At 38.7% G+C, this 19,026-nt stretch overlaps 1 protein-coding gene across 1 annotated transcript in view; it reads right to left on the reverse strand.

Annotated features, from left to right (window-relative positions):
• The window catches only part of LOC107568233 (low-density lipoprotein receptor-related protein 1B-like), a 159,521-nt gene that overhangs the window by 82,384 nt on the left and 58,111 nt on the right, over positions 1–19,026 (reverse strand). The window contains exons 16-19 of the mRNA XM_016254167.1: positions 11,243–11,359; positions 5,975–6,055; positions 4,521–4,691; positions 635–814 (exon numbers count right to left, since the gene is read on the reverse strand). Coding sequence (XP_016109653.1) covers positions 635–814; positions 4,521–4,691; positions 5,975–6,055; positions 11,243–11,359 — 549 coding nt within the window. The remainder of the gene's footprint in view (positions 1–634; positions 815–4,520; positions 4,692–5,974; positions 6,056–11,242; positions 11,360–19,026) is intronic.

A 19,026-nucleotide genomic window follows, 5' to 3' on the forward strand; every position in this document is an offset into this window, starting at 1 on the left:
ACATTAAACAAGAGCGAATGCTTTGACCACGTTTTTTTTTTTTTCATCGCTTTTGTTGTAATGTTTTGGGAAGCCATGCGCATCCATCAACAGAAACATATATTAGCCGAACCCTGTTTGTTTTACGTGTTATTTATAGCAAACCATATTACAGATGCGTTGTCAGATTTAAGTTGTGGGGAAGTCGTGGCCTAATAGTTAGAGAGTCGGACTCGTAACCCAAAGTTTGCAGTCTCTTACTGGCAGGGATTGTGAATGTATTGTGAATGTGAATGTACAGTGAATGTACAGCTCTCTCTCCCACCTTCAATACCACGACTGAGGTGCCCTTGAGCAAGGCACCGAACCCCCACTGCTCCCTGGGCGCCGCAGCAAAAAATGGCTGCCCACTGCTCTGGGTGTGTGTTCACAGTGGGGGTGTGTTCACAGTGTGTGTGTGTTCACTGCTGTGTGTGCACTTTGGATGGATAAATGCAGAGCACTAATTCCGAGTATGGGTCACCATACTTGGCCACATGTCACTTCACTTTAAAAAAGTGTGTGTGTGCCAAACCGTACGGTTCTATTTTTTTCTGCGAACCGTTCCACCCCTAGTGCAGACTAACTGGTTTTTAGGAACACCTGGTTGGCTTACCTGAACTTTTGCAGGTAAACTTTGCCTGGGGATCACACATTCTCTTGATGCCTTTGCAGTTTGTTTCATCACTGCCATCTTCACAGTCTTTATCCCCATCGCAGCGCCAGCGCTCAGGGATGCAGGTCCCATCAGCACGGCAGTGAAACTCCTCTCCACTGCATTCCACAGGAGGCAAAGCTGGACATAACGCAAAAAACTGAGATTGATTCTGGTGTATACTGATTCCCAACCAGTCTTAGGGTCAGATATTTTTAGTGGATCAAACACATACAGCCGGACCAGTGTAGTCTGATTCTGAAACGAATGACTCCAATGAGTCAGGTCCTTATAGTGTGTGGAAATAACATTCAGCACGGACAGTGTACTCCAGTTCCCAAACAATCGACTCTACTGAGTCAGTTCTTTTTAGTAAATCAAACACATGTAGTCGACCAGTGTAGCCCAATGCCTGAACAAATTACTCCATCCTTAACATACTGTTAGAGAGTGTAAATTAACTGAATTTATGCCACTTCTAATAGAACAAAATACTGATATTATCTCATCAATTGGAAAAGGATGAACACTTTTCTAACAAAATGAATTACTTAAAAGTACTAAAAGAATTAATAATGACACAGCTAAGGATTAAAAATAGCAAGGTAAATAGAAAAGAAACGTTTTTAAAGCTCACAGATGCTCTCACTTCAAACTACTAAGGCTACAGCTAGCCTTAATAATGTTAAACTGGCAGAGTTTTATCAAGTATACTTCAAGATTTCCTCTTGTCACGTTAATAAATATTTAAATATTCTCTCTGACACTGGCAAAGACTTTAAGTGTCTGTGTGATTTCAATGCAAAGGACAGGGGCGAGATTTTCTTCAAGAGTAAGGTGAGCACAAAAGTAAAGCCTTTTTTACTGTAGCCTGCCTCACGATTCTGATTCATTCTGAACCCTGACAATCGACAGGAGTTAAATACATACACCAAACCCACCATAATCCCCTGCCTGTCATCAAACAAAAAATGGCCTCCTGAAAAAGACATCTGGTTACATTACAAACCCTTAAAGACTAAAGGGCCCCCTTCTTTGCTTAAGGCTAATGCTGAGAGTTAGCAGTGTCTCCTCCACTTTACACATACAGAGCATGTGTTATACAATGATCTGAGCCCTGCGCTGGGAGGACATGAGCAGGGCAAACCCTCAGAGACAGACAGGAGCTGAGGACCTCCGTCAGGAGCCCGTTTGATGAATGGCTCCAACATTTCTGTGACAAGCTGGTGAGCTGAAAGCATCGGAGGACTCGGCCTCAGCTTTCAGAGGTAATTACAGCAGATTAAAAGATTCAAATCTGTAAGGTGGTTCCCTAGTGAGCTTAGATGAGATTAGATCTGTCAAGTGAAGAAAAAGAGAGAAAGTTTTAAACTTGTGTTCCTCAAATTAGGGACATTGCACCAAGGCAATTACAAGCAACACTGGCTTGATCGCTATCGTTCGGCTGTTTGTTAGTCTGCTAATTAGTCGTGTTAAACAGATTATCTGGAAACAACTCGGTAAGTTGGTTAAGTTGTTTGTGTACAGAAACAAACACAGATGTGTTTTTAATTAATGTAACAGGGAAATCTGACCTCTCCAAACGCTATTTGATTACTCTGATGCTTTTATTGGCCATACAATGTAACTAAGGACAAGTACCCAAGTACTCTGAAGTAACAGTAACGACTGCATACAGATGCTGTACAAGATGATTTTCAGTCTGTGGCAGTAATATTGCTCCAATCATTTGCTATATATTATAATACAATTTATGCCTAATTTGCATTTTAACATTTATTATATGTTATATTACTATTTGCATTTCTGGTTAGATTCTAACTACATTTTAATACGGAATTAGTTTCCATTGTTATGCTGATATATACTCAACTATATATCTCAACAAGACCAGATGAAACTTCTAAATTATCTAAGCTAACAGAGTGTATTAAAAATGTCAAAGATTGGATGACCAATCATTTTCTCCTACTGAATTCGGATAAGACAGAGATATCACTTATTGGACCAAAAAGCAGTACACAGAATCTCTTGGATTACAATTTGCAACTAGACAGATGTACTATTACTTCCTCTACAGTCAAAAATCTGGGTTTTATATTAGACAGCAACTTGTCTTTTGAAAATCTTTCCCATGTTACAAAAAACGCATTCTTCCATCTTAGAAACATTGCCAAACTACGAAACATGATACCTGTTTCTGATGCTGAAAAGCTAGTTCATGCATTCATGACCTCTAGACTGAACTATTGTAATGCACTGCTAGCTGGTTGTCCTGCATCTTCAATAAACAAGCTACAGGTAGTCCAAAATGCAGTGGCTAGAGTCCTTACCAGATCAAGAAAATATGTCTCTGCACTGGCTACCTGTTAAATTCCGTATCAGTTACAAAATATTATTACTTCCCTACAAGGCCCTTAATGGTTTAGCTCCACCTAACTAGTCTTCTACCACGCTACAATCCATCACGCTCCCTAAGGTCGCAAAACTCTGGACTCTTGGTAGTTCCTAGGATAGCAAAGTCCACTAAAGGAGGTAGAGCTTTTTCGCACTTGGCTCCCAAACTCTGGAATAGCCTTCCTGATAACGTTTGGGGTTCAGACATGCTCTCTCTGTTTAAATCTAGATTAAAGACACATCTCTTTGGCCAAGCATTCAAATAATGCATCTCATAATCTTGTACTGCAGTTATATCTGATCAAATGCACATTATTATTCTTTAGCTTGGGTTGAACAAATCATTTTTGCTTAGTTGGAACAGCAGCTACGCTAATTATGTCTCAATTTGCTTCTCTGTTTCTGCCACGAGATTGACATCCCGTGGTAACTAGGAATTACACAAGCTTCAGTCTGGATCCAGCCCTTACAAAGACCTGAGATGACCGAACACCTGAGAAGAGAATATACAAACCCCTCAGATTACCTCAGATGATGCCAATCCCGAAACAACATAAACTACCAAATTTTGCTACAAGTTTGATTGCAACATACAGTATAATCATTGCTGTTAATATTGAATAGTGTTCATTGTCTGTTTGATTACGTCATTAACTGAATTTTACCATACGTTTCTGCATTTTGTACATCAATTTGACAGTCACCACTGACAAGCTACTACTATTGTAGAAATGTAATTTTCTGTAAAGCTGCTTTGCAACGATTTGTATCGTGAAAGCGCTATACAAATAAACTTGAATTGAATTGAATCGAATTGAATTTACTGGCTCAGCATTTGGCACAACGGCACTAAAATATAATCTAACAATCAAATCTAGATAGCACTTAGATGATCAAATGGAACAGAACACAGGAGGCTTCATAGAATTTTTTTAAATCAGATCAATTTTTGAATTTAAAAATGCCGGTGTTTCTGCATTATGTACATCAATTTGACAGTCACCACTGACAAGCTACTACTATTGTAGAAATGTAATTTTCTGTAAAGCTGCTTTGCAACGATTTGTATCGTGAAAGCGCTATACAAATAAACTTGAATTGAATTGAATCGAATTGAATTTACTGGCTCAGCATTTGGCACAACGGCACTAAAATATAATCTAACAATCAAATCTAGATAGCACTTAGATGATCAAATGGAACAGAACACAGGAGGCTTCATAGAATTTTTTTAAATCAGATCAATTTTTGAATTTAAAAATGCCGGTCACAGAAGGCACAACATCAAAATACAGTCACCTGATACATACTGTACATACCAACCAAAAATAATAGCACAGACAGAGGTCGATTTCATAAGAATTGTCCCCCCTGAGTCAAAATGACCTAAAAGTACATTCTGGAAAAAAAAAAACATAAGATGGGCAAAGACAGAAATGTGATGGCCTACCAGGGGCAACACCAGCACAAGTCACATTTTCATCACTGAAGTCCCCGCAGTCGTTGTCCCCATCGCAGGCCCAGTGGTCTGGGATACACCTGCCGCTGGTGCATTTATACTGGCCATTAGCACAGGAGTGGACGCAGCCCGCCTCATCACTGTTGTCTCCACAGTCATCATCTACAATCACAAACACAGTACAGTCATGCAGAATTAGTATCAGAATAACTTCATTTATTACAATACAGAACTTTTGGCAATATGGTGCAGACATAAGTACATCACTGTTAAAGTTTTGAGGTCAGTAAGATTTATTTATAATTTAGAATCATTGTTTTCAATACATTTCAATATATTTCAATTCCAATATCTTTATTGGAAAGTTGTTTATTTCTGTGATGGCAAAGCTGATTTTTGGCAGCCATTACTCCGGTCGTCAGTGTCACACGATCCTTCAGAATTCTAAAATGCAGATTTTCTGCTCAAGAAACATTTCTTAATAATATAAATGTTGAATTTTCTGTGAAAACCATGACACATTGATTTTCCCAGGATTCTTTGGTGAAAAGACAAAAGAACAAAATGACAAAAGAAATAACAAAAGAACAGTATTTATTTGAAATAGACATTTTTGTAACTTTGTAAATGCCTTTCTCACTTTTGATCAATTAAATGCATCCTTGTTGAATAAAAGTATTAAAATCTTTAAAAAAAATGACTAACTTTTGAACAGCAGTGTATATGATAGGGCTCTTTTTTTGTCATGTATTGTCACACGAATCGTGTTGCTCCATAAAAATACAATAAAAATAAATAGATTTTATGATCGTCAAACACTTTGGTACCAGAAAATGGCACAGTTTCCTTAAGGGGGTCTTTAACCCTGCTGCGCCTCATGCTTTGTTGCACAATGCTAGGAACTGAAATGATAAAACAGAGGACAGCACCACAGGAGTTTTTCAAACAAGAGTCTTCAGGGCATCAAATTACGCCAAGCCTCATTTTGTTCTGAAAAATCAGCAAGGTATCTGAAGGCCCTGACCCTGGATAAGAAAAACCATCTCCATAAGCTGGCCTTGTCTGAATGCTCTTATTTGAGAGAAAGAAATAACAAAAACATATAAAAAGATCAAGTTTCATTGTTGTTGATGATCGAGTATTGCACGCAGGCAGTAATGTATTGCAGGCCTTGAGGGCTGGCAATAAATTATAGAGGTCGTTATTTTACACCCTCTTTGATCTGAAATGGAGATATTTCAGATAAAATAATCTGTGAATACTTAATGGTTATTAATGTGATGAATTTCTTGCACGACAAAAAAGACTGGACAGTAGAATCAATGGACTTAATTGAATTAAAGTGCCGGGTTTTCTTTTATCAGCTCCCGAGAAAATAGGCTAATACATCATTGTGCTATATGGAAGAGCAAGCAAAGTATATTCTTACTTCTGGATACACTCACCTGAGTCACAATGCCACTTCATGCTAATGCACCTCCCATTAGCGCAGCTGAACTGGCTGAGAGCTTCACAGGTTGGGAACGCTGTGAGCGGAAAGAAAGACCATGAGAAACGTTCGCCACAAAAACCCTGATGCTTGAACCCCGTCCAATACATCACTGTCTCTTTGATACACTGGAGAAGAGAACACATTTTTCATTTAGCTTTTAGCTTTGAAAAATTGCAAAAGAAGTTTGTCCTGGCACAGATTGCCCTGTCATGCTAATAGATTAAATTTGGAGGCTCTTTTGTCCTCAGGAAATGTCATAGTTCCTTGCAAGTTTGTGGACAAACTTGAATTGGTAACTATGCTCTCGCAGTTCACTGCATTTTTTTAAACACAATTCACACCACGGGGGTTTACTGCCAGTATTGCGGAAAACGAAACACCCTGAAGGTCATGCGAAATGTCACAGTGAATTATTGCTATTTTCTTGCTAAGGTTAATGAAAAGAAATCACAACCAAAAAGAAAACGAGACCTCACAGATGCAGTGGAAAACAGTCAGAGGCAATAAGAGCTTGCCAGGAAGCAATAACACACCAGCGATAGCACGGTTTGTGCGCTTTACTACAGCGTTGATTTAAAGGTATCAAAAGGTTATTGTTTTAACATGATGAATTACTGCAGGTTTTGCTATTAACCTGTTGATCACGATACCTTCAATTTACTTTTTTTTGTTTTGAGTAGTTTATGGAAAAAACACTGGTGCATTTACAAGTATTTTGATGAATGCAATCCGCACAAGCTCATAAGTATCTTGTCTTGTACTGCATTAAACCTTTTCGTGAATACATCAGTGCTCATATGCGTACAGGAAAAGTGACATGGCACGCAGTGGAGGAAAACATCTGTTTCTCTTTAAAGTGTCACTCAGCTCAGTCAAGAAACCTCCACACAGTCTACCAGGTAGTATGCGTATATTCACAGATGAAACCATTTTCAAGTTATCAAAGGTAATTATGAGTGTGTGATGATATATTTGTTTTGTTGTGAATGTTTTTGGATGCTTCTGTTTGGTAACAAGTCATATGTTAAATATTCTCTGGTCTTCTAGTTGTACTTGATTGTGGACTATGCTCTGGCATGAAACACATTTCTGATAAGAAAGTATTATTATGGGAAATCATAAAAGCAGTCCACACAAATAATATTTTTTTCCCCACAACATCACCATGAACATGGATAGTTCCCTTGGAGCATCTTAGGCTTAAGTGCTGTTTTAATGGGCACAAGGTTAATAACTCATAACTCATGGCTTGTAGGGATTGAATGAACAAGCTTCTTGTTATAGAATATATCACAGTTCATACATTTACATATACATGCTAAGAATGTGTTTTAATCAAGACAATCCTCACTCCCTCTCTCTCTTTATTTTTTTTATTGTTGGTCGGAGAGTAAAGAAAAAAATGCATGAAAATGTGTGCTTTGGACAATTTGAAATTAAGCATATTTATGCTCCTTCATTACAGAACAATTATAGAGTCATCAAAAGATGGCCATATTTATAATAATTGGGTTGAAACCTGTGAAAATTAATGCGAAATTAAGCAACAATTGCTTGAATGTGTGCATAGATATCATTCGCTTTTTTAAAAAACTATTTTGCTCCACTGGGTAACATCTCCAAAACACCAACAGCTGTAAACTGAGCTTGTGCGATTTCAGAAATAACAGATCCTATGGGTTTCCCTGAGAAAATTACTTTTAGGGATTGTACTTTCTCCATCACAAATAAAACCTTCACACAAATACGAACTCTTAGAAGTCAAGGGAAAGCACATCATTCAAAATGTTGCTAATCTAGGAGAAGATGGTTACAAATCAAGATTACAGGTGAGTCAACAAATAAAAGAAAACATTGTTGTGTTTGAACATGTATTCCCATAACATGTGTCTGTTATTGTCGACAGGAGTAAATTCTACTTCCAAATTTCACAACAGAGTGTTCCAGTCCCCCGACTTTGGCAATTACTACTTTCAACATCCAGTTTTCACAATACATCAGGTTCAACAACTAGCAGTGAGACTGCAGGGGTAATAACTCTGCCCACTGAAATTCGATTTGAAGGGGAAAAAAATCACTTATATGAATCTGTGCAGTAGACAGTGGCAGTTCAAGTTCATATCTCTTAGATTATAAAACAATCCTATCTGGAAATGTTTTCAAGATCACCAGATTTGCTGTCCAAAAATGAAAACAGAAGCAGAAATTCATATATTATTAATTTATTTTTATTATTATTATAGTCCCATTTTCAAAACACTGAATTATTAGACAAGACATGATCACATCTATTAATTCTATGATTCTATTCATCCATCAACAGTTATTATTACTATTATTATTATTACTCTGCCCTGCAAAAGAAAAGTGCAGAAACTATAGCAACACTGAGACAAAGGGGTTCAAAAATATTATTTTTAAATATTAAAATGTAAGTAATATTTAAAATGTAATAAAATGTAATATAAAAAAATTATACACATATAAATACTATTATATACATGTTTATTACGTAAACATACATTTATCAATAATACGATATAATAATTATTATTATTATAATAACAATATTCAAATATTCAATATTGCTACTTAGTAATAGTAAGGTAGTTGTTAAGTTTAGGTATGGGGTAGGATTAAGGTATCTAAAATATGGTCATGCAGAATAAGGCATTACGGTGTACTTTATAAGTGCTAAAAAAACAGCCAATATGCTTGTAATATGCATGCTAATAAGAAGCTAGATAATAGCGAGAATTGGTCCCTAAACTAAAGTGTTACCAAAAAGTATGTAGTTATTACATTTTGTTGTTGCATATCAATACTGAAGAGCCATAGTAAATTAAGTTTATCGCAAAATAAAAACTTTTCATAATTTACACATGCTAATATGATTTGTGGCAATATAAACTATCTACTTTCAATGCTTGGAAAATACCAGTTAAGACTTTTTTTTTAAGTTTAAATAAGTAAAACACAAAGTCAGAATGACATGAGGGTGAGTAAATTAGTTTTTAATGAACTATTCAAGTATTTTTATGACAGTGATCGTTAATACCAAAACTGCCACAGCTATACTGTTGAACCAATATTCTAAGTAGGCAAAATATTTTTTGAAAGCAGAGAATACTTCGAAAATGGTAATTAGCAATATAGCAAGCTGAGTGGCAATATGTTTCAGGTGTTGCGTGCAGTGCAGTTGCGGGAAGCAGTGGAGCTCCATGTCTTTCAGCCCAGCTTGATTACGATTAAGTGAAGTCAGGCGTGCCCTCTAATTACTGCTTACACTGGGAGTGTTTGTGCAAGAGTGTACTGAGGCAGCCTAAGACGCAGCAGAGGTAACCAAGACAATGGCACTTTAAGCAATTTGCAGCATTTGGTGACAGAACCCCAGAAAGTTACATTGTTAACACAAAGCATGGTAGAGAAGAGTCAGAATTCCAATTTTGTGCTTGAGGGAGTAAAAATGGCATGAAGGAGAAGTATTGTATATACACCATGAAAAGATGCATTTACACAGACCTTTTAATGTATATATCAATGTACAGAGACCCCAGGGAAACAATGCATCACATGCTCAAATGGTGATTTTTGTGCATAGTCAACAGAAAACAGGACAAGAACCGATTTTTATGACGATATGAGACGATATGCTGGATGGCTTATGTATATATATATATATATATATATATATATATATATATATATATATATATATATATATACAGTATATAAACTAAACTAAATTATAAACGCAAGACTTTTGTTTTTGCCCCCATTTTTCATGAGCTGAACTCAAAGATCTAAGACTTTTTCTATGTATACAAAAGGCCTATTTCTCTCAAATATTGTTCACAAATCTGTCTAAATCTGTGTTAGTGAGCACTTCTCCTTTGCCGAGATAATCCATCTACCTCACAGGTGTGGCATATCAAGATGCTGATTAGACAGCATGATTATTGCACAGGTGTGCCTTAGGCTGGTCACAATAAAAGGCCACTCTAAAATGTGCAGTTTTATCACACAGCACAATGCCACAGATGTCGCAAGTTTTGAGGGAGCGTGCAATTGGCATGCTGACTGCAGGAATGTCCACCAGAGCTGTTGCCCGTGAATTGAATGTTCATTTCTCTACCATAAGCCGTCTCCAAAGGCGTTTCAGATAATTTGGCAGTACATCCAACCGGCCTCACAACCGCAGACCACATGTAACCACACCAGCCCAGGACCTTATATATATATATATGTATATATATATATAAGCTGTCTAGCATTTTAAAATGATAGCCAGATTAGCCCATTATCATAAAGATAAAAACATGATTTTTTTTGTATCTGGCTTAAAATAAAGTTAAAAAAAATAGAAGGAAAAAAAAACACCCATCACTTTTAAGGGTGAAATAAATCGAGTAGTTCCAAAAACTACATTTATACATAACTATCATTAAGTTGCATTATTTTAAAGTATAAAGGGGAAGAGAATATTTCCCTCCTTTCATAAGAACTTATGATAAAGGATTTTTTTTTTACTGAGATTGCTGAGCCTCTTCAAAGGGCTACCTGTCTTGCACAGCATTCATGCGCTGCTCTGAATAGCCATTTCATTGTGGGAGTTCACAGTTGTAACTTTCCTGGCTCATTTCCTCAAAGCCCTGTGTCATATCCTTTCGTCTGCTTTCAGGGTCTGGGATGTGGTTAGGGTGAGCTTTTAACATCAGAGAATGTATGATTTATTTTACCGCCACACTCTTAAAAGCTCTTGCATCCAAGTTTAATTTCCTTTTCCTTTCTGCTTCTAAAAGCACAGACTCGGGAGCTAGAGAAATGTACTTGGTTAACATTGTACTCGGTTCTGAACATTGACATGTAGATGTTGGTGGCGAAATAATGTAAGAATGGGCAAAGACACACCTTTTAGTTAATGCTCTCTTAGAACTGGCAAGTGTTTTTGCTGATCTGAAAGACAAACTTACTATTTTATAGCGTAACTTGTCCACAAACATGGCACATTAAAGTCTTTGTTACAGTAATACACCTAGTTTTTCAGTTGGTTTTAAATTTGTTTGGTCATAGAAACAAATGTAACTGGGACAGATTTGGTTCAAGCAATGGCACTGTGCTGGTGGAAAAAAGCAGGTTAACGATGACAATGTTGACAGATTCACCAGTTACACCACAGTCAAATTTGCCAAGCCAGTTATCTAGTAGGATAGTGACTCACCACAGGAAGTGGACTCGTCGGACATATCTCCACAGTCATCATCTTGATCACAACGCCACGCATCTGGTACACAGCGACCGTTACCACAGGTGAACTGACCAGCCCGACATGGCTGGGCTAAAGACAAAATGATAAAGGGAACAAGTTAATCTGATTATTCATGACATTTAGAGTATTTAGCAGTGGCCACCTGAGATATGAATAGCAATTTTTTTTAAATATTTCATATTATTTTAAAATTCTGATTCTGCATAACAATTTATTTATTTATTTGGCAATTTTGAGCAAGAAAAAAATGTTTAAGAAATGTTTAGAGAACGGATTGTTTCAACAGAATAATACAATTCCATTATTCTTGGAGAAATAAAGCAAAACAAAAATAATTAAACGAACATTAATAGAACAGAACTTCAATTAAACATTTTTTAGTTATATAATGAAAACAAACTGAGTATTTTCTTAAATCAAATGTATGTATTACTATAATTTAGGTTATTTAATTTATTATTTAAAGTATAAGGGGAAAGACTCTTCGCGTCTTTTCATAAGAACTGATGACAAAAGAACAGAAGGGCTACCCTTCCTACCCAGTGTTCTTGTGCTATTTCAAACAAAACATACAAAAAAAAACAATTAACAGAACAACAACAAAAAATATGTAACCCCCTTGGGTTTTGCACTATGCTTTTAAGTTTTGCGCAGTACCATGTTTGCCCTGTAGGAAAGCAATTGCATAAACGATCCAGTGTGACAGTCTTTGCTTGGACACAGGTAGGCCTTTTGTGCACTCTCCAAAGCATACAAAGAGCTGCTCTGAGAGGCTGAACTGTTTAGAGTGCTCAATATAAACGCATGTACAGGGCACAGCAAGAGTGTATTAAGCATCTCCGCCCTTGCCGGTGTTTCGGGGCGGAAAGCAGATAGTGTTATGACCTGCGCTTTAAACGGAGTCGAAAGCACTTTCCCCAACTTGCTTAACAGAGGTCAGCATGAGTAAAAGCGCTGCCTTGAGAGAGCACGCTGATTGCAAGGACTTGAACGGGGGTCTCATGAGAATGTCAAGCACAAGTGCCAAGTCCCAGGTGGGTAGGGTGGAAGGGTGAGAGGGGTTCAGCCTTCTTGCTCCCTTTAAGAATCGTACGACAAGGTCATTTCTATTGACTGGGTGATCATGGACGTGCACGTGAAACGCTGTTATAGCAGCCACATACACTATCAATGTGTATGGGTAGGGTGGAAAGGAGAGGGGGGTTCAGCCTTTTTGCTCCCTTTAAGAATTGTACGACCCGGTTATTTCTACCGACTGGGCGATTATCAATGTGTGCATGGAACACTGTTATATCAAAGCGCTCTTGAAGGAAGGCAAGAATTATTGGTATTAGGCAGTTAAATGGGTCTCTGCCCTGTGACCTGCACCAATGAAAACTCTCCATTTATGTGTGTAAAGATGCCTTGTGGCCTCAGAGATAGTGTTCAACACAAACTGAAAAAGCACATCTATTGCTGGCAAGCTCCGTTGAGCGTCCAGACATATAGATTTCATGACTCTGGGTTGGGGTGCCATATCATTCCCTATACTTGAGAGATGTAACGAATCAGCTCATGGGAAATATGAATAATTAACCATAACTAGTTATAATTAATTATGAATATTTTAGATCCGCTGTAGATATTTAGCTGACCTCTCAGGCTCAACTGTCTTGTCAATTCTAAGAACGTTAATTTCCTGGTTAAGGGAAATAACTTTCTTACTGTACAATTCTACAAAGATTGTAGCATAAATCTGCGTGATTAAGTGACTCCAGTTATAAGCAAACAATGAACCACGTCAAGTGTGATACAAGTAAGGTTTTATTAACTACATAAACACTTAAACTAGTCTAACATACTACATAAACACATAAACTGGTCTAACATACACATGCACCCATCAGTCCATGGTACTGCCTGAATGGAGAGGAGGGGTTGATATGCCCACAGAAGAAGGTATTTCACTAGCCGCAGCAGAGGCTGTGAGCTCACACACCCCTGGTGATTTATAAAAGCTACCACTGTCATGTTGTCTGTCCTGATGAGAACATAATGGTGGAGAATATCTAGGAGAAAGCACTCGAGTACTAGGTGAACAACACTGAGCTCCAGACAGTTTATGTGCCACGACTTCTCCATTTCCAACCACGTCCCGAAGGCAGGTCTGACATCGCATATGGCTCCCCAGTCCGTGCTTAATGCATATGTCTTAACAGTCTTTCACCTAATCACCTGACCAATAGGAACACCCTGGTGATACAGAGTCATATCGCGCCAAGGGGTCAGCGCATTTAAGCAGTCACGCACCACTTTGACGCGCAATGTGCCCATATGCCATGCGCTCTGTGGCAGTGGTCACATATGCAGGAGCCCTAATTTGCACACTGTTAAGTCGGCAGCCATCTGGCCGAGCATCCTCTGACAGCATTTCAGCTGGGGAGAGTGCCCTAGAGTTAGGGCACTCTGCAAGAGAGCTGATCAGTTTTTGTGCACGCTCCTCCAATATTGAGAGCCTAAAAAGGAGATGATCTGGCTCGGTGCCAGCATGCTCTTTTGCATATTCACAGTCAGCACTAAGCCCTGAAGATGAGTAGCGTGCTGAGCAGCGTGCTCTCTGATTGGGCTAAAACCAGCCAATCACAAATATAATTCAGGATGCGCATTCCACTCTGCTTCAAAGGAGAGAGAGCCACATCCATGCATTTCGTGAAAGTACGTGGGGCCAGAGATAACTCAAAGGGTAGGACGGTAAATTGATATGCTATCCCCTCGAATGCAAATCTCAGGAAGCTCCTGTGGCGAGGGGCTACCTGAATGTGAAAATAAGCATCCTTTAAATCCACAGAGCTAAACCAATCTCCCGCTCTGATGTGTGAGAGGATTTGCCTCAACGTAATCATTTTGAACGTGCGCGTGGATAGCGCGCGATTCATTAGTCTCAGCTACAAGATTGGGCAGAGTCCGCCATCTTTCTTTGGTACCAGAAAATAACAACGCTCTTGTGCACTGTATCTGCAAGGGGTACTGTCTATACAGCACGTTTTGCGAGAAGGTTTTATATTTCCTCTCGCAGAACTGAGGCATTCTGCTTTTGTTCAGTGGACGTTAACACACCATTGAAACGGGGATGTCTGTGGAAGAACTGAATTGTGTAGCATTCTTTATTGATTTCATAACCCACTCTGATACCCCTGGCAGTGCCTACCATGCTTTTGTGAATTGTGACAGCGGTCGAGGCGGACTGCACACTGTGAGGGCTCACTGTTGGGGAGAGCAGGGAGTTTAATGCCACATGAGTGTAAGAGTGAGTAATGGGGGTGAGGGGAGTAAGAGTAGGAAAACTGCTCTGATATTGAGGTGAGTTTTGTATTTATTTATTTTTTACTTTATTGCACTGGATAGTGGAACGGTCAAAACACAAAAATGACAATTGCCCCGCTGCCCGCAAAAGGCAGGGTTAATACACACAGCGGAGCGAGCGGACTTCTTCAGTTGCTCGTCTTTGGTGCTAGGTGCAGCTTTCCTCCTCTGAGGGACAGCATCAGGAACGCAGTTTTGTTTCCGGTGCCAGCCTGCTGTCTCTGTCAGGGCGGTGCCTCTGGCTCTTCTTCAAGACCTGACAATGCTCACAGCTGATTTCCCATGTTGTGGCCTATCGCTTGAGCTGTCACCTTCGTCGCTCTGAGGATCAGTTCTGGTGGAGTATAACATACCCCACTTGGTCAGCACCATCCACAGAAGACAGGTGGGAGGATCACGGATTGTGCACTTGACTGGTGAATGGCGTGTTCCATGACTTTGATATTTCGTTGTGCACTTCGGGGAAAAAGGGACTGGGCCTTTGCTGGGTGTCCTTTTGGCTGTGGTCCGACTGGAAGTACCATTCGTCCAGACGGCTTTTGGCCGGCTCAGCAGGAGGCACCCACTCTAAACCAAGCTCATCAACTGCCTTGGACAGGATGCGTAGGAACTCGACATCAATATGATGGCGGTCCCCTGCATCACTGCAGTGGGGCACAGTATAATCCAGTGGGCTGTTGGACCACTCATCCTTTGCAGATGATGCCACCGAAATGGCATCATCCTCATCCTCAGCACCCTCCATAGAGTCAAAGGACAACAGCTCCAACCATGATCCAACTCACCTACCTGTGATTTTCTAATGATTGTGAAGACATTGATTAGCATGCTCAGGTGCGATTGATTAGGGTTAGAGCTAAACTCTGCAGGAAAGTGGATCTTGTGGGCCAGATTTGAGGATCCCTGGCTTAGACGATGGCCACACAGAGCCTGAGAGTCCGGAGGCTCATATCGCCACAGTGGGTGCAGTCCGATCCCCCAAGCGCCGACTCCACGGGGGCGCGACCTAGGCAGAGGACGCACAACTCAAGGCCATCAGAAGATTCGATTTGCTCTGCACAGGAGTGGCAATCACGAGAGGTTATCCTTGTCTGAAGCTCATAGGAACACAGCAGGAGAAGAGAAGGTTGTCCGCTGCAGCGTGTAGATCACGGTGAGTAGTCTTTGATGATAGGCTTCTTGCTTCTTGCAGAAGGTTGGCTGAAGTAAAAGTTTCTGAATGGATGACATCCAAGTGTTGCCTTATATAGAGAGAAAAGCCCCTCATATTTTGTGTGGTTGAATGCCATTGGCCAGTGTTACTGGCGTGATTCAATAATGCTTCAGTAGTTTTTGGAAGAAGGGGTTTCCCTATAAGGATTAGCAAATGCAAAGTCGAAGTGAACAAATTGAAGTGTATCACATGGTGATCCAGCGCTGCATTTAAACAGGTGTTTGTAGATTATGGTTGTATATATTTTTTTACATATAAATCATTGTTGGAGTATGTTCATTGTTTCGAGAGGAGTTCCAATTGATGAGCTCTGGTTGTTTTTTTTTTGTTTTTTTGCCTGATTCCATCGTGTGAAATGATCAACTGTGTGATTGAGAACGATGGTGAGCCGGACGCTGTGCTTTGCTGAAGATAAGGGCCTACTGCGAGGTTCAACCCAGACTTGATTCTTTGGAAGGATTCTTTTCAACTACAGCTAAGCTGCTGTTTCTTACACATACACTACCCAGGTAATAAAGAGAAATTAGGTATTAACATGTTACATTCATTTTAAACTACACGTACGAATAACAAAGGAACCAGGATGACTTTTGGACAGTTTCTTCCTTTATTAAGGTTTTTTTTTTGGACTCATTATTGAATAACCTGGACTCAACATTGAATTGTCCTTACCTCATTGACATTGTTGTGTTGTTCGTTTAGTATTTGCTCATTTAATTCCTGTGTGTAATAAATGTGCCAGCTGTTTACTGGTTTCATACCAATTGGTAGAGTTGGGATATTCGGACTCATACTCAGACTTGAGTACAATTTTTAGCAGACTCCGACTCGTCCCAAACTCGGATGCATTTTTACTCTTACTTGACTCGGACTCGAGCCTTTGGGACTCTAAAAATAATTCCGAGTTGATGGAACTGTCACTGAACCGATGCATTTTAATGAAAGTGACATTCAGTATTTGCATGTGATTTTAAGTTCCGAGTAAGTATTGTGAAAGCTGCCGGGGTTCTGTGCACACACACCCAAAGAGCGCTCACAGAAAACGCCTCTCGGTCAGTGTGTGAATGCCGAATTAAGTAGTCAAATGCACAAAAAGTTATGTTAAAATTTTGGAGAGTCTTGGAGAGTATTCATGTAAATGCAGTTGGTTTTGTCTAAAGTGAACCTGAACAGTTGGGAGAAATATGGATGTGTCAAAATATTTGATCCATGCGTTGGGTCTTAAAGTGACAGCAGCGTAAACCTGCTGCTGCTGACTGTGTGAATGTTAATCAAATAAAAGAAAATGAGAAAATCACTAACTGCTTTTAACTTAATCATTTTAGTAACTTATTAAAATATTAACTACTATTTATGTAGTAGCCTAGGCATGGGCCGGTATGATAACCTTAAGCAAAAATATCACGGTTTCACGGTATCACGTTATTATCGTTACAACTTTAAAATGTGCTATGTTTAAATGACTGGAAAAAATTTTTTTTTTTCTGCTGAACACAATATATTTTGTTTTTGAGCAACATACAGAATATTAGGAACAGTAGAATTTGTTTATTTTTTCTTTGATTTGTTTCCTAAAAAGAAGAAAAATAAAGACTGACATCTTTATTTAACCTAAATCTGTAATTACTTTAATTTTAGTTATATAATTCATATACATATCATTTATATCATTTAGTTATATAATTTCATATACATCATTTGATATAATAATAACCCAATTTGAAGCAAAAACAGAATGTTCTGTTCTGACTAGCTTTGTGAAATTATACTACATGCCTGAACGAAGCAAACAGCAGAAGATCTGAATGAGACGCAGATTCACTTTCTGACAGCAGGAGGCACTTCTCAAACACCAGATACATTGTTTCCTTGCTTACCACCGTAAACAAAGCAGCACTGCGCCGAAACATTGCTTCAATATGAACTATACAGAGAATATACGTTAAACGTTTCTGAAGACAGTCAGTTCCCCTCAGAAACATTCATATAAAGCCCCAAATCAATATTTGAGGATTTTCTTCCAATAGATTGTGCATCATGAACAGTGAGTGATCTGCCTGCTACAGTATTTTTCTCTGTGCGTCCATCTTCAACGTCTCTGGCCTGTGTTAACGGGCATTTACAGACTTCATATTTTCACATAAATTACATTTTGGAAAACGATTGCAACACAGTTTGTGCAAGTCCAGAACAGAGACGAGTTGCTTGCAATAAGACAAAAAAACGGCCGGTTGACGCTCGCTTCCTTTGATTAATTCATCCAAACTTTGACAAATTCCATGACATTCCGCGTTATACAGTAAATTCCGTTGACTGGATTCCGCAATTCCATCCGTGTTTTCCGCATCGCGGAAATCATAGGGCCATAGGCGTACGTTGTGGGAAGGTCCAAACTCCACCTCTGGAGTCGCTGTCATCAGAATCCTGCGTGTTGCCAGATGTTGAGGGTCCTGAGGTGTGCATCAACCCATTTAGAGCGTCTGTAATGAGCCAATTTCATGGCTTTGTTTTGAAATTTCAATTATGGGATTTTTTTTCATTATTGACCGTACATCGTACAGAGGTCAAAATTATCGTACAAATACGATAATTATCGTACATCTGGCAACACTGGCTTGCACCTTCTACACTGCACTCAACCTGAGGGATTCCTACACTTTCAGTCTATGAGGAGACATGAAAAACAGCGCATACCGCAGGAACGGTATAACGGAAAATATTAGCGGTTTTGAAATCGTGACATTTTCAAATTGCGGTATACCTTGAAACCGGTAATCGGCCCATGCCTAAGTCTATACTATATAGACCTCTCTGAAAATTGATTTAATTTGTATTTTTGATTAATAATCTTATTTATCATTTTGCTTGTAATTAATAATTACTGTTTACTTGCCTTCAGTAAGAGAACATTTAGAAATAGTTTTTGCTGTTCTAATGAAATTATTATTATTAATATTATTATTTTATTTTTTTAACATGGTGGCAGCTTCTAGTTTGAAAGAAAAATAATGTTTCTAACATATTTGCGGCAGTAGTTTTTATGGGCCAAAAGCAATTATTCCTTACATAATGGAATTTACTTTAAATGAATTCAAAATGCATTCAAAAATAAAACAGTTGTGAGTTGACTGTGAGTAATGGGTTTATATATATATATATATATATATATATATATATATAT

This window comes from Sinocyclocheilus grahami, unplaced genomic scaffold, assembly GCF_001515645.1.
Source record: "Sinocyclocheilus grahami isolate Dianchi unplaced genomic scaffold, SAMN03320097.WGS_v1.1 scaffold1226.1, whole genome shotgun sequence".
NCBI classification, from domain to species: Eukaryota; Metazoa; Chordata; class Actinopteri; order Cypriniformes; family Cyprinidae; genus Sinocyclocheilus; species Sinocyclocheilus grahami.